Source organism: Pollicipes pollicipes, unplaced genomic scaffold (assembly GCF_011947565.3).
Source record: "Pollicipes pollicipes isolate AB1234 unplaced genomic scaffold, Ppol_2.1 Scaffold_3447;HRSCAF=4054_pilon_pilon_pilon, whole genome shotgun sequence".
Taxonomy (NCBI): Eukaryota; Metazoa; Arthropoda; class Thecostraca; order Pollicipedomorpha; family Pollicipedidae; genus Pollicipes; species Pollicipes pollicipes.
The window spans coordinates 28,725,049-28,748,309 of NW_023596297.1; the positions used below are offsets into that span (position 1 = coordinate 28,725,049).

General features: G+C 63.6%; 1 protein-coding gene across 1 annotated transcript in view; it reads right to left on the reverse strand.

Annotated features, from left to right (window-relative positions):
• Positions 1 to 2,591: 2,591 nt before the first annotated feature.
• The window catches only part of dome (cytokine receptor domeless), an 86,371-nt gene continuing 65,701 nt past the window's right edge, over positions 2,592 to 23,261 (reverse strand). Inside the window, exons 10-23 of the mRNA XM_037215357.1 lie at positions 18,513 to 18,697; positions 11,823 to 11,974; positions 10,781 to 10,964; positions 9,934 to 10,248; positions 8,454 to 8,602; positions 7,553 to 7,718; positions 7,064 to 7,207; positions 6,586 to 6,773; positions 6,001 to 6,268; positions 5,394 to 5,558; positions 4,570 to 5,030; positions 3,836 to 3,970; positions 3,027 to 3,476; positions 2,592 to 2,831 (exon numbers count right to left, since the gene is read on the reverse strand). Coding sequence (XP_037071252.1) covers positions 2,592 to 2,831; positions 3,027 to 3,476; positions 3,836 to 3,970; positions 4,570 to 5,030; positions 5,394 to 5,558; positions 6,001 to 6,268; positions 6,586 to 6,773; positions 7,064 to 7,207; positions 7,553 to 7,718; positions 8,454 to 8,602; positions 9,934 to 10,248; positions 10,781 to 10,964; positions 11,823 to 11,974; positions 18,513 to 18,697 — 3,202 coding nt within the window. The remainder of the gene's footprint in view (positions 2,832 to 3,026; positions 3,477 to 3,835; positions 3,971 to 4,569; positions 5,031 to 5,393; positions 5,559 to 6,000; positions 6,269 to 6,585; positions 6,774 to 7,063; positions 7,208 to 7,552; positions 7,719 to 8,453; positions 8,603 to 9,933; positions 10,249 to 10,780; positions 10,965 to 11,822; positions 11,975 to 18,512; positions 18,698 to 23,261) is intronic.

Here is a 23,261-nt window from a genome sequence, read left to right on the forward strand (position 1 = left end):
GGGAGCCAAAGCAGCCTTGGAGTCACAGCCCCCCGTAACCAGAATGTTACCAAATTGCCACGGCCGAAGTATATGACGTACGCATGAACATGACGCAAGTATGGACTGTGTGCCCATGGTGGCGTAAATTCTGGCCAGCAGCCCCCAACGGACTCGGCTGGATTTTACGCGATGTGATTGCCGAGGCAGTGACGAGTTGCAGCCCATGTCTTGCTGAACTAACGATTGGCAGTTGCTTGTTGATTGGTGTAAATAAACTTCGGGCTACTGGAACATGAGGGGTAAACATTGCCTCAGTTGTGTGAGTGCTATCAGTACCTGCCGGTGTTGCCACGGCATTAGTGCTACCGCTACGGGAAAAACCTCCTACTGACAGGAAAGCTTCAAGAGTTATACGCGGCGTTACTTCTACTGCAAAGACTTATACACGACATGAGTGCTGCACAAGATTAATACTTCGAAAACTTATGCACACCATTTCATACACTGCAAAAACTTACACATTCTCTACTTACACGCGACATTATTTCTTCTGCAAAAACTCGTACACGATATGAGCACTACACGACAAAACTTATGCTGCAAAAAAAACTATCAGTCAATGCTTCTACAGCAAAAACTTGACCACAAGTCCTTGTTGTGGTACTTATGCCGCGTATCAGTATTTGCAGTAGAAAAAATGTCCTGTATAAGCAAAAGCTGTGCATGCTTTTCAGAAAGGGAATGACTGATGTAAGTTTTGGGAGTCTAAGCTTTGTCGTGCAGCACTAATGCAGCGTATAATTTTTTTGCGGTCGCTGTGAAATCGTGTATAAGTCACGACTGTGGAAGAATTTGCAGTAGAAGTGAGGACCAGCATAATTTTTTGCAGCATAAGTTTTGTCGCCTAGCGCCCATGTCGAGTAGTAGAAATAACGTCGTAGCACTCTTGTCGGAAGGAATTTTGTTGAAGCACTAATGACGCGGAACTCGCGCCTGTGTACACAGACGGCGTTACGTAAGAAGCTCCTCAGCACGGTTGAGCGGTGGTCTTAAGTGAGCACCGTCCGCGTTTCAGACTTAGCCATAACAAGTTGACCCGGCCTCTCTTCCGCGGCGACTAGATCTCGTGTGCGCCCGAGCCTGCGATGGCCCAACATTCAGCATGTCTTAAAGTCCATGATTGGAATGGTACATACTCGGGGTGGTGCATACATGGGGTGGTGCATACTCGGGGTAGTGCGTTCATGGGTGATGCATGGTCGCGGTGGTGAAAACCCCTGACAAAAATAGAAAGGAAGAAATTAATCGTGGATCATCTGCGGGGATGTGTTGGGAGAACGATAACGGAATATTTGCCTTGCTTCCCTGCATGCACGCGTTAGCACGAGACTGTTCCGGAGGCGTGCTTGTGAATGTGTGCGCGTGAGTGGGAGGCGGGGGGGAGGGGGGGGGGGGGCAGTTACTCCCCACTCTCCCGGCAGGTGATGCAGTGACGTCATCCGCCATCAGTCTCATTAACGCTATTGCCCAACGTGGACCTAACGCTTTTGACATTGAAATGCACAGCATCGAACGCACGACATGCAGTGACTTCCAAGGCCTAAGTCAATCAGGTCCTACGTGTTGTCGCCAGACCTTGTGGCTGATTACCCGTAAACGTTACGTCTGCGTTCAAGACGTCTAACTTCTTTCTGGACGTGATCACTAGACGCCATTCACTCCCCTACACCCTCAACACCGATGCCCTACACACGCCAGCCCTGTACAACCGAGTGGGTGCAGTGTCACGCGATGCCCTGAGATCCCCAACGTCACACGACCGCACTCGTCACCCTACATGTCCGTCACATCTTCCGCCGTCCCCTCGCGCCCGCTTACACACAGACCACCAGGGATGGGCGTTTATTGGAAAACCGTTCAATAGCGTTAATCCATCCGACAGTGGCCCGAAATTACACAGCGAGAGCGCAGCATTCCACAGGAGAGGGAGCAGACGGGGGTTGGGGTGGGGTGGGGTCGGGGGGGGGGGGCGATAGCAGCACAGCTACAGAACCACGACACGAGACACGACTAGAAGCCCGTCCGGTTAGCGCCCCTCTTCGATTCGCCCCTGTAGCAAAAATAGACGTGGGCCGATCGCTCTCTCCCGTTGTTGACCCGTAGCCCCGGCAGGCGGCGCCACCGCCGCCGCCACCGCGCTCTGCCGCGAGGGCGGCGTTGAGCAAAACGTAGCAGTCTGTGGAGGTCAGCCGGCAGGCGGCGCTCGCGTCGGCCGCTCGCGCGTTGCCGCGCCGTAACAGTGACTATGTACACAGCGGGCGGACCGACGCCGCCGCGCCGGCCCCACACCGGTCGACCGGCCACGACCAACAGCGACAGCGGGGCGACGCCAGCGGCCGGCCGCCCCTCGGTAACAACGGTAAATACGACATATCACATGCGACCGCCGAGCGCGTCGGCGGCTCCCGCGCGCGCGCGCGCGCAGCACATTGCACTGTACAGAGTACACGGCAGGCGGCGCCGAGGTCCTTGGCGCGCGCGGGCGCGGGCTCACCCTGATTCGGCGGCGCGCGCCGCACTTTGTACTGGGCCGGCGGCGCGCCGGCCGCTCACACCATGGACACGTTTGGCCCCAGGTCGGGAGGGCTCTGGTGTGAGGTGACCACGCGGCGGTAGGGGTCACGCGCCGTCGCCACGGTGGGTAGTTTTTTTGGCGAGAGCACGGGCTCGGCGGCGGACAGCGCCTCCTGCGACACGTAACCACTGGTGACGGTCGAGGCCGGCAGGTCGCGCAGCTCCAGCTGCGCCGGCACTATCTTGTCGTGCGCCACGTAGCCGGCGCTGGCCACCTGGCGGGGCGGCTCCGCCGGCCGGGTGGGCCGCGCCGTCGGCGCCGAGTGCACCTCGGCCAGCCGCGGACTGGCCCAGGTGGGCGGAGCGGCGCAGGCGCCCGCGTGCGCCGGTGAGCAAGCGCCGACCGGCGGCGGGCCGTCCGGCGCCGGCGGGCCGGCCAGCACGTACGGCGGGAAGCCGGCGGCCGAGGCCGGCGGCGGCGGCGGCCCCAGCGTCACGTACGGCTTCAGCTCGGCCTTGGCCGGCGGACGCAGCTTGCCGCGCGTCGGCGGCGAGCCGAGCCGGCCGGCCGGCGCCAGCGCGTCGTCCGACGTCATGCTGACGTAGCCGGTGCTGGAGCGGTGGCCGATCTTGCTGTAGGGCTCGGCCGGGCCGCCGCCGGCCGCGCTCAGGTCCGGCTCGGAGCGCGACAGGTCGTGCGCCGGCTCGCCCTCCGACAGCGTCTCCATGCTGCGCGCCATCAGCGACTGAATGGCCTTGGCGTCCACATACGGCGAAAACTTCGTGTAGGGCGGCGGTGGCGCGGCGGCAGCGGCGGCGGCGGCGCCGCTCGGCTCCGGACCGCCGATCTGTACGTAGGCGGCCAGCTTCGGCTGCTCCGGCGCCGGCCACTGGAACCGGTTGTACGTCGGGGACGATGCCTGCGTCGGGGGAGCGGCGCCGTTAGCAACAGAGTCGCGCAGAGTCACAAAGCCAGGGCAGAGCTGGAGCAGAGGCCGGCCATTCTCGTCAGGCGGCCCGCGGACGCCAGCAGCGCGATGCATCACGCCCCTACATCGCCAAACTCTCCGTAAAAGTTCTAGTAGTTGGCGCCTGAGTTCTCAAAAGTCAAATGCCAAGCAAAGTTCACCCAGTGCAGACTCATCGAACTCCCAGGAAAAGAATGTTCGAAGTCTGCGACCCGCCGCCCGAAGTCTACCGGCGAGCAGCGCCAAGTTTCTGGCGCCCTCGAGTTGTGCGGCGGCGGCGCGGCACCCCAGCGCGGCGAGACGCGGCTCACCTTCTCGCACTCGGCGCCCGAGTCGGTGTAGTTGGTGGCGCTGGAGGAGCAGCTGTTGCTGTCGGTGTTGACGGCCGGCGTCAGCTCGCTGCCCTCGCCGTCGCACTCCTCCCGGCCCAGGTCGTCCTGCAGCAGCTGACGACGGAAGCCGGTCGTCACACACACGCACACACTACCGACGCACATGTGCGGTCAGACCACCCCGCGGAGGGTGTCTGGGTGAATGTGCGGCGAGACATCCGACAGTCTGCGTGCGTGCGTGCGTGTGTTTCTAGCGTGATAACTAGGAAAATGCATGATCGGCGTTCAATGCATAGCAATGCTCCAGAATGGCCCGATGGTCTCCAGAATATCTCTCACATAGCTCCTGTGGGTTAATGCTTAACATAGGCCAGCAATAAGCATTTTGCTCAAATTTAACATCACAACCAGTACTTAACATAACTATATTTATAGCTCAGCTCCTACATTTATTATTAAATGCCAGGTTGTTGGCATGGGCTAAATCATTGATAACAAATAATGATACAGACAAGTAATGATACCTAACATGGCATGTTCGCATGTTACGGATCCCTTAACCTCTCAAGCTAATTATCACGCAGCCATTTCGCAGTGTGTCTACCTATGGTTAAACACGTAGAATACACCCCCTGCCTTAACGCCCAGCTGACACTCACAACCCGAGGACGCCCCGCCCCATCCGCGCCGCCCAGCCTCGCCGGTCCACTCACCGGCTGGCCAGAGACGCTGGCGGTCGTATGGTCGGTGCCGGCGCTGTTCTGGCTCACCAGGCGGCCGTAGCCGCCGCCGCCGCCGGCCGCCGGCACCGGACGCCGCTCCTGCCCCGGGAAGGCGTGCAGCGGCGGCTTCTCCAGCCGCTGGTCCAGGCCCGGCGGCAGGTTCACGCCCAGGTTGCGCATCTCGGTCAGCTTGCGCTTGGTGCGGCTACACACGAAGAAGAAGACGGAGATGACGGCCATCATGAGCACGGCGCCGCCGACCACGACGAACACGATGGTGCCGGTCGGCCAGTCGGAGGTGAGCACGCAGTTCTGCTGCGTCTGCTCGGACCAGGGCCCGACCAGCCGCTCGCCGGACGCCAGCTGCACGGAGGCGCGCACGGAGAACAGGTGGCGCTGTGCCGAGCCCGGCTCGCAGTCCGGCACCGGCAGGTCGGCCAGCAGACGGCCGGCTGCGGACAGGCGGGCGGAGACGGCGTCAGGCGGCGGGCCGACACACACGGACCGATCGACGGACACACGGGCCAACGGACGGACACACGGGCCGACGGACGGACACACGGGCCAACGGGCGGGCACACGGGCCAAGGGGCGGACGTGAGGGTGCCACGGCAGACGGCCGCCACGGTCAGGTCTGCCAAACTCACCGCCGGCCGACCCGACGGGCGCCCTCCACAGCCGCCACCAGGACTGCGACACACGCGGTAAAGACCCCACGTACTCCCGCACACACTGAACCTAAACATACGTCCTCCAAACGAGTACGCCTGCGCCGGCGCCGGCGGCCTGCGCTGCGGACGCCTCGCACCACTCACCGGGTAGCGGCCGCTCTGTGCTGCTGTTGTGACCGTCACGCTCTGACAGCACGCGCAGAGTGTAGACGGGCTGCGGCCCGCCCGGCCGCAGCGGCGGCTGCCAGCGGACGCGCGCCGTTGACACGTTGAGCAGCTGGGTGCGCGGCGGCTCCATGACGCCAGGCACTGCAGCAAGGCGAGCACACAGTCAGACTGCGCACACGGCCGGCCGGCCGCACCGCAGACCTAGGCAGGACCCGGGCGGCGCTCTGCAGGTGACGGTCGGGCGCCGGGGCAACGACGCCACAAAAGGCCGAAGTCGGGGCGGACCGGCTGGCGAGGTCGAACGCGTCGCCCGGGAGGAACGCGCTGCCCCGCTCACGCCCCAAAGCAACGCCACGACGATTTCGATCGTGTTGGCAAGAGCAGTCAGCGAGCAGGCATAACGCCCTGCACTCTGCGTCGTAATATCTCTGAAGATAAATACCCTACACAAAGGAGCCCCATGCCCGAAAGTCTACGAAAAAAAAGGAAAACGGCACCGCTCAGCGCCCAATGCGCAAGCCACAGCAGCGCTCTTCTCGCAGCCCCGGTGGGCGCGTGCCGAGCCTAGCCCCGTTCGGCTCACCTCCCGGCAGTGTGCGTCCAGCCGTCCACGAGCGCGGCGAGCAGCCGAGCCGGGACCACGCCTCGTTGCAGGCGACCAGGGAGACGTTGTAGCGCGTGTAGGGCAGCAGGCCATCCAGCGTCCAGGAGTTGCGCGTCGCGTCCACGCGCAGCTCGTGGTAGGGCATGCGGTCCCGCTTAAACCGCAGCACGAAGTGCGACATGCGGCCGTTGGGCCGCGCCGGCGGTGTCCAGCTGACGCGCAGGCTCGTGTTGCTCAGCGGCGCCACCTGGCGGGCAGACGAGGTCAGACAGCGCCACAGTATCAGACAGCGTCCGCCAGTGTCCGCCAGTTGATCTCAAGAGCCCAAGGTGCACACCTGACACACACCACACACATGCATGCCTGCGTTCCACAGCAGGCTAACGCGAGGACCGCACGGAAAAACACCGCCTAACCCCAGCCCACGCGCTTGGTAAGATCGCTGTCACGGTGCCCCCGCTCGCTCCACAAGACCCGGACCGGTGCCCAGCGTCTGGCGGCCGGCCGGCCGGGCGGGCGGGCGGGCGCGCAGACGGCAGACGGCGGCAGGCGGCGGCGGCGTACCTCGGTGACGTTGGGCGGCTGGTCGGGCCTGGCCATCAGCGTGCGGCCCAGCAGGGCGGAGCTGCGCTGACCCTCGTCGTCGGCCGACACCACGGCCACCTGCAGCCGGTACTCGGTGAACGGCTGCAGGCCGGTCACGCGCACCGACGAGCTGTTCACGTCGCCCACCAGCAGGCGGCGGTCGTCCCCTGCGGCAGACAGCGCACCGGTCAGACGCGCGCTCGGCCCGGGGCGTGGCCTCAAAGGCTGGTCGCACCGGCTGCTGACTGATGTCAAAACAGGAATCTCCTCAGCGATGAATGTCAATGGTACAATCATTAGAAATCACCCGCCCTTCAACAGCGGACCTCGCCAACATGATGAATACACAAACTTATGTTATTAAACGTATATATATATATATACAGATAGATAGATAGATAGATAGATAGACAGATAGATAGATATAGACATAGATAGATAGCCGGTCGACACTCACCATCGCACTCGCCGTCGAGGGCCGAGCAGTAGTAGACAACGTAGCCAGTGGCCTTGGCGCTGTACGAGCACTCGCCGTTCCAGGCGAGCGTCAGCTGGCGCGCCTCGCGGTACTCCACACGCACGTCACTCAGCATGATGAGGCCTGCGGCGATGGAGGCGGCGGGCGCGCTCAGACACAGACACCCCAGGCGCTGGCCTGGCGCTTCACGCACCGGCCACGAGTCATGGGACATCGTGTGAACGGCGAACAGCGAGACCAGCGGCCGGGTGGAGCAAAGACCTCGCGCGTCAAGGTTTCGCCGCTGGAGGTGAGCAGCGATGAGAACAGTGACGAGGACGACATCGACCAATAACACATAGACAGCCGAAACTTGACCACGGCAGCGAAGCGCGGAACAGGACAACCCTCGCCGAGCACCGGCGGCGACCGAGGCCAGGGGCCAGGCGGTGGCGCCCAGCGGCGGCCGTGCGGACGCGGCGGACTCACCTCCGCTGTCGAGGACGGTACACTGGGACCAGACCATGCCGCTGCTGGTTACGCCCCACGGCAGCTGACGGGTGGCCGCAACGGCGAACTGGTACTCGGCCGGCCGCGGCAGGTCCAGCGCGAACGAGCGCGTGTCGCCCGGCACCTGTCGCCAGTTCAGCTGGCCCTGCCGGCCACACGGGGTCACGGGTCAGACGGAGGCGGCGCGGCCGAGGTAAGGTGTTGGTCAGAGGCGCCGGGGGCGAGCACCGGAGAGCAGGAGTCAGATTTCGGAGAACGGGTCACAGAGGCGTCAGCCCCGACCACAGACTCAGCCAGGCGTGTGACGCCACGCGATCAACAAATTAGACATGCTCGGCTCTGGCCAACGTGACGGCCAGAACGCGAGACGGCTCCCATCAGTGACTCCGCCATCACACCCTGGCGTCAGCTAGATCGGCCAAGACTGCCTTTAATTCAAGCCAAAGACGCACACATCAGCGTGCAAATGCCGTGAGCTCGGTCCCTTTACAATGCAAGACAATCGCAAGTCGAGCAACGGGCTGTGCATGAGAGCACGAAACATTTTTTTCAATGACGTAACATGTCGCTTCGCTGCACATGGTCCGGCTGCGGTACCTCAATAGAGACCTGGAGATAAGAACACTTCAAAACCATTGCCCTGGGGATTAAGCCGGCTTAGATCCCTGTGGTGACGTCATGACAGTCGCTGGCTACCGTCCAACAACGTGAACTCCGCCTCGCCATAAATGAGAGCCGAATGGCCACAGCGGACGACGCGGCCTACAATCCCAACAAACAAAAACTCCGCGGCATAAAGGTGCAATGCATCCGAGTGAACGGGACAGGAGTAGGCGAGACGTGAGACGGGGAGGAGGAGCGGGGGAGCGTCATCACCCACCTCGCACTGGAACGATGACCGGTGGCGTATGTGCTCGCACCAGAACACGGTGTAGTTGTCGACCGGCACGTCGGCGTGCTGCTCCCACGACAGCTCGAACTCGCCCCGCTCGGACACGTGCAAAATGACGGCGTGCGGCCGGGGCACCACTGTCGGAGGAGTGGCCGGTAAGGGGGGTACCGTCGGAACACGATACGGCGGCCGGGGCACCACTGTCGGAGGAGTGGCCGGTAAGGGGGGTACCGTCGGAACACGACACAGCGGCCGGGGCACCACTGTTGGAGAAGTGGCGGGCCAGGGGGCACGGTTGGAACACGACACAGCGGCCGGGGCACTGTTGTCGGACCAGTGGCCAGTAAGGGGGGCACCGTCGGAACAATACACTGCGGTCGGGGCACAGGCTGCCTCGAGCGGCGAACGTCCAGGCACACGCGCGTAGGCGTGGCCCCGACAGCCCCCCCCCCCCCCCCTCTCCTCCTCCTCCCCCGGCGCGCCTCGGGCGCTATCCGGCTGGCCTGAGCGGCCGGCGGCAGGAAAGTCCCAGACGTCACCGGCCCACTAGCCGCCGCTTCGCAGCGCGCCGGGCTGATGCAACACGAGCACCAGTCACGCCCCCCTCCCCCATCCCACTGTACGGAACGGATACACGGATAGCAGCCGACTGCGGACGACGGTTACATTGCCGCAGTACCGAAATAGCACATCAAAGTAACCCTCCGCTGGCGACATGCGCCACTGATCAGTGACTAAGCTACTCCGCTGGTCACGGGCAAAGCAAAAGATAATGTTCTTGAAACGTGGAATCTTATCGATACCATAACCTGTTATGTCTAGGAGCGGTGTTTTACTGCCACCGTTATCTGAGATCCCACCATTAGTTCTGAAGATAGCGATACACTGGGCGCCCAATCGGCATCTCTTGGTCACTTTAAGCACCACTTCACAGATTGTAGTCATAGCAGGTAAATATCCACTAAAATCGTAGTGAATCATAGCGAGGCCTTCAATACCGTGACGCGTCGCACGCATTTGAACCGTTTTCTTACCTAATTCAGATACTAACAGAATTATGGAAAATGTACAGCGTATTTGAATGCGCGTAGTATATATATATATATATATATATATATATATATATATATATATATATATATATATATATATATATATATATATATATATATATATGTAACCTCACCTCTAAGTAACACACAAAACACGGTGAATACCACACTCCGTTCCGCCTTCACGCAGCTCAAACAAAACCGCGATGAGGGCCGCTGGTAGCCCCGTCAACCCACCTCCACCCACCCCGGTCCCTGTCCCCGCTCTTCCACCCCCCCCCCCCCTCCTCCCTTCACTGCCTGGCTCGTGCCGCTGCCGGCACCTGCTCTCTCCCTCCCCCCTCCCCCCCCCCCCCGACCCGTCCCAGTCACACGCGCCGGACCGCGCCCCGGCCTGACGGCCTCCGGCTCCTCACCCTCGGTTTCGTTGCGCGCCGGCACGGTCAGCTCGGCCGCCTCCTCCGACTCGCCCTCGGCGTTACACGCCGCCACGCGGAAACGCAGCCGGCCGAGGCCGACGCGCCGGAAGCCAGCGTAGGCGGCCGTCACCAGGTCCGGCGCCGGGCCGGAGCGCGCGCCGCTCGCCGTCAGCGCCGACACGCAGTAGGTGAAGTTAGCGCCGTTCTGATGGCGCGTCGCGATCTGGCGCCAATACACGTAGACGTCGCGCGAGTCCGCCGTGCCCACCAGCTGGAACGAGGCGGCGTCGACCTGCGGCGCCTCCGACGGCACTGCGGAGACGAAGGAGCGGTCACAGACAGGCACCGGCGACGGCGCCGGGCCGGGCCCGGCCGCGCGGTCGGGCCGAAGACGCGTTCATCCGCCGTCCCCCTCCGCCCAGAGCGCGCCATCGGCACACCGCGCGCCACGGCCGGACAGCAGACGGGCCAGTGCGGGGCTGCACCGGACACTGACAAGCTGGCTTTCGTTGCGACTAGGACAGACCATCCGAATCGCGGCAGCGACCGACAGCCGTGCGTCATCACTCACCGAGTGAAAACGGACACAAGCCACCTCGTGACGCCACACGGCGAGCGGCGCTCGATCAACAGACGCCGAACATGGCCATGAGCCCACCGCAAAGTACACCAGACCAAATCGACACACACTGTACTCCTACGCGCCCCCGCCGCGCCGAACTCGGCGCCTGCCACCGGCGCCGGCCCGCCCGCGGCGGACGGTATGCAGACTCAGCACGGCTCCCAGCCGGCCAGCCGCCAGCCCAGCCCAGCCCGCCCGCGCCTCCGCGCCCGTTCCGCCCACCTGTGGGTCGCGTGCGGACGGTGACGGCGGCCGGCTCGGACCACATGTCCTCGCCGACGGCCAAACTGGAGCGCACGCGCACGCGGAGCTCGTATTCAGTGTAGGGCGACAGGCCGGTCACGGCCACGCTCCGCTTGGAGTTGTTTGGCGACGGCTGAAACTGCATCGGCGATGCGTCCACCACCTGTCGACGGCGGCCGGGCGGCGGTCAGTGCCTAGAGAAGCGGACCGGCGGCAGCGGCGGCGGCGGCGGCGGAGCAGGAGAGTTGGGGGTCAAGGGGAGACGGTCTGGGGAGTCTGGGACAGGCAGCCCTCTGGCAGACTGGAGGCCCCGGAGGGCAGCCGGAGGGGGAGGGACGGACGGTTGGGATGCTACGGGAGGGAGGACAGAACGCAGTAGCCACCACAAACAGCCCGAGCGGAGACGCGGGGCGAGCACAGCGCCAACGTGGCGCCGCCGTGCTTGTGCTGTGCTGTCACGGAGAGGGACAGAGGACCGGCAACTGAGAGGCGAAACGGTAGACAGACGTCGACAGAGGAGAGGAGCATGCTCAGAACCGAGACGGACAGAGGGGAGACACAGGGCCGAAGGAGTGTGATGGCCACTAAATAAAGAAAGCGAAAAGGTCGCATATTTCTGCTGACGTCAAAGCCCCACCATATCCTTGGTCCATGACGGCCCATGATCAGCCGACCAATGTTTACCCCGGGGAAGACCAGCGAGCACGAACGGTTGACTAATCATTTAGATCACAGCCGACCATGAGGCCAGAGCTGGCGGTGATTTCATTTCCTGCCCACACCTTTGTGGACCTGGAGGACAGCGGTCTCAATCATGCGTCAGTCGCGACTGAGCCAAATTCCTTGTCCGAACACCTCGGACCTGTCGCGACACCGCTATGCGCTGACAGACGTGCCGCACCATGCGACAAGACCGACCGCGTCATGGCGTCACACAGGAACGACCGCAGCTCTTGCGTGGCGCAGGCACAGAGATCGGACCTGAGGAGAAGCCGCCGGCGGCGGCACACGTCCCACTCACCTGAAGTCGCTCGTCCCAGCTGCTCGTGTACTGCACGTCGAACAACAGCCGCTTGGGGAAGGTGTTCATCGGGTGGCTGACGTTGGTCCACAGCTGGAGCGCGTGGCTCGTGACGTCGGCGACCCATGTGCTGGCAGGCGGCGCAGGCAACACTGCGGGCGGGCAGGCGGGGCACGAGTCAGCGCCGGGTGGCACGCGGCCTCGCAGAGAGCGCCGCCCTGGGCCTCGCTTGGGCGGCGCCACGGCGCCGACGGCCGGACCGCGCCCTGGGGCGCGGTCCGGCCGTCGGCGACTGCGGGCGCCGTGGCGGGCCCACGGAAGGTCCCAGAGTGTCCCTCCCGGGCCGGAGCGAGTCGCCACCGAAATCGCAGCGCGGCACGATCGGGCCGGCGGCGAGCCACCAAATTAGCAAAGTCACGCGACCGCCTTCCCATTGGTGATGCAGCTAAGTGAGGTGATGAGCCTGCAACTACCGGAACAAAGCGGGAACGTTACGCTAATGCCGGCGCCGCGTGGTGCTCGACACGGTGTGCCCCTCGCGGGCCGCGAAGGCGAAAGTGACACTCCCGGCTGCAGCGTCACTGTCGATGTCCGAGAAAAACGTACAAACCGGTCAATACTGCACGCCTTTACGAGGTAAACCCATTCACAGTCCCACCAAACGGCCTAGCAAGCGTTCCCAACGCCCGTAATCCGTCCACTACGTCACGTCTGTCGCCATTCATGGGCGGCAAGCTTCCGCGTCGCGTCCGGCCGCGGCGCGTCACGCTTCGCGACAGCGGCGCACCGCCGGGACGCGTTCGCCGGCGGACAACGACCGCCGCGGCGCTGCGGCCGAGGCGCGCCGGCGACGGCGCGGCGCGTGCCGCGGCGCCGCGGCCGACGCCGCCGGCCAGGGCGCCCGTCCAGCGGCCAAGCCGCCGCGTGTCGCCCCGCCGCCGTCCCGGAGGCCGGCCCGCGCCAGCTGAGATGGCGTCCCGGCGGCCAGGCTGGCGCCGCGCAGATGGGCTGTGCCACGCGCACCACAGCACCGAGCCCCGAGGACGAGGCCGTACTCTGGACGCCCGATACCCGTCCTTTTCCGTCCGTGTCCGATCTCCGGCATTCACATCGTGAACAGGACACCTCCGATGGACCTTGCCGCAATCGGCGGCGTTCACCACGGCACGGCCGTTCTCGGCAGCCATTTCCATTCATCACCAGCGTGCTGACATGGCCGACTCGGGACGGCGGCCGCAGGCGATGCGCACATCCCGGCCCCGGCGGTCAGACAGGTGGCGTCCCTGGCGGGCCGGCGGCGAAGCTGCGGCGGCCTTGCGCGCGCGCGCGCCCGGAGTAGCGTTCGGCGAACGCCGCCGTCAGCTGGCGTTCGGCGAAGCTCGGCCGCTGTACGCGCGCGAGCTGGCCGGGGCATCGCGCGGCGGCTCGGCGCGGGCCGCGCGGCCGGCGCCAGCGCCTCGCCGAGTACTGCGAAGCGATGAATCAAGGCGCCAGAGCCGCCGAGCGGTGGCGGCCAGCGCGGCACGAGCGGCGGCTTGGTCGGGCCGCCGGTTTCCACAACCCGGGAGCCGCTGGGCTGTCGGCCCCGGCACCGGAGAATGGACGCCGGCTGGCTGCTTCAATCGGCGAATCCGTTTTTCACAGGAGGAATGCTTCGAGACCCTGTGATGTGCTTCACCCCCAGACAAATTGCCTCGTTTTTACATCAAAGCTGCTTCCCGAAATATTTTCCAGCAGGATGATCAGACAAAATATCAAAGGGAAACATCAGACCCCTTTCCGGCAGCGGTACCGGTGAACGCGTCTCAGTCAGAAGGCGCCTGGGTACCGAGCATGCACGGCCGACGCAGCCCGATGACGTGCGTGGGGTCACCGGTGCTCTATCCACAGCGGTCCTGCGTATCAAACCTCGCCGCTGGAAACATCTCCTGAACGTGCCCCTGGCCGATGGCAAGAACACGCCAGGGCTCGCAGCGCTTTCTCTGTCCGTGAGACATCGGAGCAGAGGCCAGCGCCTCTCTGACCAGGCGCCGGCCGTCGCTGGCGGCGATCCGAGGCATTCGTGGGCCCTCGTCTGTGGCGTCACAGGCTGTGCGGGCGGGGTGCCGAGAACTAACCAACCCGAACGGCGCGGTGCTCAATCTCGGCCCGGCGCGCTCGGACCGGCCTGAAATAGACTGAGGCAAGGCCGGCTCTAGCCGTAAATATAAGCGGGAGCCGGCCGCCAGCGCCAGCTGCGATACGCCCTGTCCCTCAAACTCCGCCAGTCAGCACCGGCACGGCACGCCGCGTCCTGGCGCGTGTTCGTGTGGTCAGCAGTAGCGCCGGACTCCGCCTCGAAACGACTCGAACCGCAGCCGGCAGCTCCGCGTCGGCGACGGGCGCGCTCCGGTCCCGTCCGCCGTGCATTCCGGCCGCTCGGGAATGACGCGCCACCACAAGGCGGTGACGTCATGGCCGAGGCGGGGCCGCCGCCGGGTGGCTGCCGAGCGGCCCGCGCCCGACGGAAGCGGCGACCGCGCTGCGGGCCGCACGGCCGCGGCGGGCGGAGCGGGTGGGTGGGTTGTTGTTGATTGGGGTTTGATGACGCGTCGACCGCTAATGTCCCTTCGCGCCCACGGCCCGACTGAGGCTCGGGCACCCTTGCAATGAACACAGCCTGTACTGCGCTCCCACCAACGACGGGCAAGGAGGAGACCGACCAGCCCCATCGCCACCAGCCCCATCGCCACGCGCACCGAGCCCCAGGCGTCCGACACCACTCAGCGGGCCGGTGCGACGGCGGCGGTACGCTCTCCACCGACGCCGCGTGAGCTCCGATCCGACGCTCCGGCCGCCGGCCCGCAGGCTCCCACCCGGCATCAGACGGAGCCGCGCCCCGCACAGGGTGGCGGCGCCACCGCCCACGTCCCGACCCGCGGCGTCAGCGGCGGCCGATACGCCGAGCTGCTCCACCGACCACTTCCACCTCGCAGCGGCCCTGTTACGTGACTGGCGGATTTCGCCGGGGGCGCGGGACTACAGCGCCTCGTAACAAGCTGTTGCGTCATATTCGACACGACACGGTGTCCTTTCATTTTCACTCGTCTCGCAAAATGAGAAGAATGAGTTTCACGACGGCCCGAGAACGCCTCCGCCGATATCATATCATGAACTCGGGCTCGGAACATGAACGCGACGCAGACACCACGTCGAACCGGCGGCAATGTCCTGACTGCCACCGAAAGCCGGCTCACTGGCGACGGCCCGCCGCCCGCCGGTGGACACACGGGACGGGTCAGGTCCGGGGCCGTGCCTGGCCCCGTGCGCCGCCGTCGCCCGCCCGCCGCCGCGCTGGGGGCTGGGCGTTTACATTGGCGTCGGCGCCTGGCCGGTCAGGGATCCGGGGAGCCAGCCCGGCCGGGAAAACCGCACGGCGAGGACGCCGTGTCACAGCGGCCGCGCTCGCTGGCAGCAGACGTCGCGGCGCGGATCAACCGGCAGCACGACAAGCCGACTTTCGTCGGACGTGCCGGCCCAACTGGTCCCTGGAAGTCAACTGCGTCGCTGCAGTGTACGGCGACCTCTCAGTCCGTTAGAAATTCCCCTAACGTGTGGGACAGAAAGAGGCTTTGAAGAGGCACGTTGCACTCAACTGGTGCGCATTTACCGGTGGAACAACAACCTCGGGGAAGACGAACGCATGTCATGGTCAAGCGGTGTGAAGTACGTCGCAGACGTACTTCACGTCGCAGACGTACTTCATCATCAAAGACGTACTTCAATATCACAGGCAATGATCTTACAAAACAAGTATTTTCCCGAAGGTCAGTGACAATCGCGATTTTGCTGGAGCTGAAGCATGGAACATACGCTGGAGCGTGGCGCATTATCAGCCCCCTCCCCCCCCCCCCCTCTCCAGCAGTTTCATTCAATGCCGAAGCCCTGTTCGCATGATCGCGCGGTGACCACACTGCATGAGCACAGCGCATACGCCGGCGCACTGGCGACCTCCGAGCGCGGCGGGCCCGCGTCACGCCGACCGGGCGATCAATGCGGCCGGCCGGCGCCCGACACGTCAGCCGGCCGGGCCCCGGCTCTGGCTCGCTCGTTCGCCGCCTCCCGAGCTCGCTACACCACGCCCCTCGGCGGCCCCGCCCGGCCGGCGTCCTCCCACCGACACGTGTCAGTTAGGACGCGATCGCCGCCGCCGCCGCCGCCGCTGCTCCGGCCGGCGCGCTGAACGAGGCCGGTTACGCGGACACGCGATGTGTGGAACGCGGCCGGGGTTCTTCTCCCGCCGCCGGCAGCTGGATGCGCTACCAGCTGGGCCAGGTAGCGGCGCCGCCCGGACAGTCGGCTGTCACGAGGCGCGCGCTGGTGACGGCCAGGGCCCGGCCGCAGCTCGTCAGCGGCGCGGCGCGGCGCCGCCCGGCCGGCTGCTCGGTGACGTGCCGCCGGCGCGCACCCGCGCCGCTCGCGCATCCGTCGGTCCTGTCCGGAAATGGTTCTTCGCATGATAGCCTGCGCGGCGTTTGTCCGTTGTATGAGATTCACTGATCCATTGAATTGAAGAACGGGCGGGTCGCATTACTTTAATGTGCAGGGTAATGCATCTCACATTGATATCATGAAAGCTTGTGTCAATTCCCGCCAATTCGCATTTGGCATGAGGAATGTAACGAAAATGAGCATGGCGTTTTGCAACCGCTCGACTTATCTGACTTTGTGAGTCGCCTAGGAATGGGAACATGTCGGCCATCTCCTCTGAGTGTCCGTCACCAGCCTATTGCAGTCAATTTTAAACAATGAAAATTGAACCACGGGGCATGACAGTAATGGTTGAAACGCCTTATGTTGCTTAGATTGCATTCATTAAATCTAGTTCCACATGGAGCCGGGAAGTTGTTATCATGCGCTGTATTTGTTATCTAACTTTCCTTTCAACAAAGTTTAAGTGTTTCAAAAAGTGCCACTGAGTGCCTTGATCCAAGTTTGCAAGGTTCTCTGCATCGTAATATGATTGGACCACGTAAAACAAATCTCACTACCCCTCCCCCCCCCCCCCCAGAGGAGTCCCCCGCTACCCGTGCAGAGGAGTCCCCGCGCGGGCTAAGGCTCGGCGGTTGACCCCCTAGGCGCATGTGGTCCCGCCCCACCGTTATCCTTTCTCCTTCCTCCCAAAGTCTTCAAACATTGATTGCTAGTCGAAATGGCTCTAATTCAAACATCACATTATGCACTGCACATGATCTCCTTTATATTCCAATGCCAATAATGATGTGCAGTCAATGAAAATGCATCACGGAATGAAACCGGAACAAGTTCTCACTTGTAGTGATTTTCACGTTTGTCAATTTGCGAGGCATGACTCCGTGCGTTTTCCGGGACTTTTCGGCCAACAATGGCTGATGCAACCTCCTTTAAATGTGGCACAGAGATTTGATGCCCCATGTCTGTCCAGCCTTGATGGCCGTAACGCGCCGGGGCAAGGCCGCGCCGGCTGTCGGCCTGCGGCGGCGGCACCGCGTCGCCTCGAGTCGAGTCGGCGCGCGCTGTACGGCGCCGCTCCGGAGCGGGCTCCCGTCTCAGACAGCGGCGCAGATCGCAGGGCCTGGTCGTGACGCTCGGCCCGGGGGGAATGACGTCCGGCCACGCTGGCGCTGAGCGATGCTGGAGCAGATTACGGCTCGGCCGAGGGGACCGGAGCGGAGGCCGCGCCGGCGCCGCCGCGATCCGGTCACGCGCGGCGCCGGGGCCGAGGCTGGACCCGACACGGCCGCGCCGCCGGCTCGCTGTCGGCTCAGGTCAGACCCGCGAGCCGGGCGCCGCCCGTTTCCAAGAAGCCGGCGCCGGCGCATCTCGGGGGCTTGGGCGACCCGTCGCCACGCGGCGCCACCATCGCAGCCAGCCGACGGTGGCCGGCCGCCCGGCCGGCCGCCGCCGGCGGCGGGGTGAGAGGTCAGGCCGGCGCGACACTCCCGGGAACGGATCAGACACGGGTCGGCCCCCCACACCGCCCACCCTTCGCCCGGCCGACTTCACTCGGCCAGGTGCCGCCCGTCCGTCACGTGCGTTCTCCGTAGGGCACACGGAGCGTACAGAAAGGGTCGGCCGCCGGTTGGACCTTCGCATCACATCCTGGTGCAGCCGACACTCGACAAGGGGAGAGCGCGAGCGCACCCCCGACACGTCGCCGCTAACAACACCTGCGCAAATCGGAGTGCTAATAAAGCACGCTTTACGACCGGCCCGTGGACCACCGCGGCGTGGCAGATCGTAGATGGAGCGCGCACGGTCCACACGTGCGAGCCCTTTCCAGGAACTGCTACGGATGATGTAATCACGGGGGTTCATGGCTGGCTGGACGGGTCATCGGTTCGCAGAAATGCTTTCAGGGGTACCGCCGGTGTATCTTAAGCCATCCGGCGAACGGGGTGTGCAGAAGTAGCCGTCTTCTCGCTAGCCGACGCACTGTTCGGGCGTGTGCACGCGCGGGCCTCGGCGGAAGAGGGGGGTAAGTCGAACGGCTGGCCAACCGAACCACCGTCCGCCACCGGGCCTTTCTTCCGCGTGTGTCCCTAGGTCTTAAGTTCTAGTCGTTACGCCCCACCTGAAACGTGGCAACCCTTCCCCAGATAGCAGACAGCAGACAGCAGACAGCAGACAGCAGACAGCTCTGCCGCCACACACACCGCCCGCGGTACTCACCGATGGCGTACGTGTCCAGGGGGAAGGACCGCACGCGCGTGCCCAGCGCGTTGGAGGCGTTCACTTCCATCAGGATGCGCTCGTGCGTCTTGCGGAACTCTCTCGGGCCGACCGTGCAGCGGGCGCTGCCGCCGCGGCCGGGCGTCGGCTCCACGCGCGCGCCCAGGTCCTCAGAGCACGCCTTCCTGTGGACAGCGGCACACGGCGCGTCAGCGGGCGCGCGCCCGTTACACCACGGTCGCCGGTTCGATTCTCGCCACGCGCAACGGCCACCTGTCTCGGATGTTGGCGATTATCTGTCATTCGTTGTTAGGGGCATGCATGAAGAACAAATACCGTCGAAATATAACTTAGTGGTGAGGTGGAAAGGCCCACTGCAGGCGATAGGGTGGAGGAGGGAGGGGGGTGACGGCCTTCCTTGAAGTGGGGCCGGCACCGTCCGGTCTGGTCTGCACGCGGCCCGTCATGGCGTCAACAACCGCAGCCCCCGTAACAAGTGTGCACAGCAGCGCAAACACAAGTGTGGGAACACCCGTGCAGTCCTCCTAAGAAACAGCATGAATAGAAATATACTGGCACAACGTGGAAGCCCCGCCTCAGATCCACCCGTCAGCTCCACGTTTGGCGTGACGAAAAGGTGGATATCAAGACGCGTACCGAATTGCATGGTTCCCGGCAAAAATATAGGAAAACACACACTGGTGCCGTACTCGCCTCGACATAATCTCATGCCATCAGTGGGCAACACACATAGGAATGCAGCATACTTCTGGACTCGTACACATGCAACCCGCTAAAGAAGTCTTGCAACGATCGTGGGATCAGCTGCCACCGGTTTCATGGTGCTTTGCCACGACAACCAAATGACACTTTGCACACTCGGAACGAATGAGTGGGCTGCAAAACGTGCCGCCTAGCCGGCCCGGGTGGGAAAGTATCTCCACGGAAATGCTTTTACTACGCTGGGCTCTACACGACCTCAGGACCGCTACGGCCACACACACGCTTCCAGCAGAATCTGACTGGGCGGTGTCCCTCGATTCGCGTATCGCAACACGTCGTTGCACCTCAGAGAGACGCATCGGGCGCGCCAGCACGCAGGAACGCGAGTGGCCGCAGAAGAGCTTCAGCTCCGTGCTCCCCTCCCACAACTGTTACCGAGTTGGTTAGCAGCGCCACAGTGTGCAGGAGACGTCCTTCGGTCTCACTGACCGCAGTAAATGGAACCCTTACCCGGCAAAAAGCCCTTACCAAAGCAACAAAGCGCAGCAGCCTGCCCTTTGTAGCAGTCTCGGTTACGTGACATGTCACGCCGTGGTACCACATTACATCAGGCCATTGTCTCAGCCACGGATTAACGGGCCATACCCCTTACTCCTACAGTCCCCGCGTGCTCCACAGCAATCCGAGCGCGTCAAAGCGCACACCATTGTGCTGCACTGGATGATTTGACACCGGTGAGCTGAAACACGCCACTCGGGGCTGGGCCGATGGTCGCCGCTCCGGGGCCGGGGGTGACCCGGAGGCACCGGCCGGTCACGTAGCCGACCAGCGGGCGGATCCGCCCAGCCAGCGGCAGCGCCACTCGGGGCTAGGCCGCTGGTCGCCGCTCCGGGGCCGGGCGTGACCCGGAGGCACCGGCCGGTCACGTGACCGGCCAGCGGGCGGATCTGCCCAGCCAGCGGCGGCGCGGTACCAATCTGTCATGTCACGTGTGCGTGTCCAAACCGGGTAAGACAGTGTCGCCGTGCGACCGCAACAGCCAGCCCGCAGCCGCAACTCGAGCATTGGTAGCCGGATTGTCAGCAGGGCCCCCTGGCTGCCGGTGCAGCTGCTCCATCGGAAGGGCAGAGGATAGTGAAGTCACATGGAGTCAGCCTCTGAACAGATGCCACAAGTCGGGTCGGGTCGGGTCGGGTCGGGTCGGGTCGGGTCGGGTCGGGTCGGGTCGGATTCGATTCGGTTCGGTTCGGTTCGGTTCGGTTCGGTTCGGTTCGGTTCGGTTCGGTTCGGTTCGGGCTTATTTTGGTTTGGTTTGGTTTGGTTTGGTTTGGTTTGGTTTGGTTTGGTTTGGTTTGGTTTGGTTTGGTTTGGTTTGGTTTGGTTTGGTTTGGTTTGATTTGAGTTGGGCTGAGTTGAGTTGAGTTGAGTCGAGTCGAGTCGAGTCGAGTCGAGTCGAGTCGAGTCGAGTCGAGTCGAGTCGAGCCGAGTCGAGGAGTCGAGGAGTCGAGGAGTCGAGTCGAGTCGAGCCGAGCCGAGCCGAGCCGAGCCGAGCCGAGCCGAGCTGAGCTGAGCTGAGCTGAGCTGAGCTGAGCTGAGCTGAGCTGAGCTGGGTTGGGTTGGGTTGGGTTGGGTTGCGAAAGACGCAATGGGATTGGATGGGATGGAAAGGAATAGAATGGGTAGGCGAGGTCTGGTTCGATGAAATGGGATGACATCAAGTCGTGCCAGGTCAGGTCGGGTGTGGTCGACGTCGGGTCCGGTCGGTCGGTGGGTGGCGCCACCTCACCGTGTCAGCTGCTCCGATCAATACCGGACGGCAGGCCGTCAGCCATCCCGCCTCTGTCCGCCCGGCCCTAGCCCTCTCTCTCCCTCCCTGCCTCCCTCCCTCCCTCCAGCAACGCTTCATTCAGACAGCGCCACATACGCACTCACATTAGACTCGCCAAGCAGCTTCGGCCCCTCCCACCCCCGGGCGGGCGGCCGCCTGGAGGTGGGAGACAGACGTTCGTGCTAACACAGGAGCCGCGCTCGAAGACCGCCGGATCGCCGGCAACCACTGGTATTCGCTGTACGCCCGCGAGCCATGCATACATTTCTAGCTGCGAGGTCTCCTCATTCTTCGCTGATCGAGTTGACAATGTGCTGGCAGACTGCTGCATAATGCAAAGCCCGCAAGCCCGACTGTCGCATTAGTCTTGGGCGGTCCGAGGGACGAGCGTAGAAGGCCGGGCTTCTCCAGGCCCCCTTCCCGTGACAGATGAATGGACGGCCGGGCAGCGCGCAGGCCCGCACTGAGAAGATGGCCTCGGGTGCTACACGCTGTCCTGATAGCAGCCTCGGGTCTGACAAATGCTTACGACCCCCGACGGTCCAAAGCCAGTCAAGAGCCGTCACCGAGGCTCCTCGCCATTCTGACTCCAGCCCGGGCTAATGAGAGCCGGAAGGCCCACTGACTCCCGCACCACCCCATCCTGACCTCTACACAGGCCATCGGGACCCTATGCAAGCCGCTCTGACACCCATGCAGGCCACTCTGACCAACGTGACGACCACTGACCTGCCATGACCTCTGTATTGGCCGCCGACCTCTGACCTGAGTGCAGGGCGCTCCGACCCATGTGCGCTCCTGGATGTGTACAGGCTGCTGCGAACTTCGTCCCACTCGCCCACTCTGATCTCTTTACGGGCCGCCCCGACCTCTGCGCAGGCCGCCCTGGCATCTGTACAGTCCGCTGTGGCCTGTGTACAGACCACTGTACAGGCCACCATGGCCTCTGCACACCTATGTGCAGGCCGCAGGCCGCCCTGGCATCTGTGCAGTCCGCTGTGGCCTGTGTTCAGACTACTATACAGGCCACCATGGCCTCTGCACACCTCCGTGCAGGCCGCTCTGGCATCTGTGCAGTCCGCTGTGGCCTGTGTTCAGACCACTATACAGGCCACCATGGCCTCTGCACACATCCGTGTAAGCCGCTCTGGCGTCTGTACAGTCCGCTGTGGCCTGTGTACAGACCACTGCGCAGGCCACCATGGCCTCTGCATACCTCTGTGCAGGCCGCTCTGGCATCTGTACAGACCTGTTCCCTGTGTAACGATCGCTCCAGCCTCTGTACGGCCATCATGACCTCTGCGCCGCCCTGTTGCCGGCCGGCGGGGCGGGGTGGGACGGGGCGGGGCGGGGCGGGGCGGCGGCCGTGACCGAGCCAGCGCTGCGCAGTGCCGATCAATACCAGCCCGCGGCCGGCTGGAGCCCCGAGACGCGTCAGCTCTCGCCGGCGCAGCTAGGCCGCCGGCCCGACACCGCAGCGGCAGCAACAGCGGCGGCAGCAGCAGCGGCGGCGGAGCCCAGTCGCGACGCTGAGCCCCGCCTCCGCGCGCTCGTCGCCGGACCCCGGGGCGTCGCCGTCGCACGGCCGCCAGCGGGCTGCTGCGGGCGGCCGGCGCCGCCACGCGCGCGCTAGTGCGGGCAGCCCGGGCGGGCGCCAGACGTCCGCCCCCTGTCGTCACGCCTCCGCCGGCGTCATGACGACGGTGCCACGCCCCCGCCGCCGCCGCCGCCACCGAACGGCCTCGCCATATCGACGGAAAGATTGGAGGTAACATTGGATCGAGGGTGAGGAGAGTGAGGGTTGAGAAAACAATCTATGGAGGAAACGAGACACGGAAGGAGTGGAGCTGACTGGGAAAAAGTGTGACGCTATGGAGAGTCGTGCTGTCACACAAACTTTAGGGGTGCAGAATTCGTGAACACAAGCAGACGTGAACGTTTTGTGCTGCGCATGGCAGCGTGACGAATGGAAAAGTACATTGACAACATCAATATCAATTTGGGGGCCTTGAATCAAGGCGTTAAGGAAGTCTAACCATGGGAATGCACTGAACGGGATTTACGTAGATCAGCTCATGGATTCTTTTCCTAAGAGGATCTAGTAGCTCTAACAACTTTTCTGCACTTCGAGCACTAAGATGGCATCGTACTAAGAAAATCCAGCCGACCGGTTCGCCGCGTCAACTTTACAACATCAT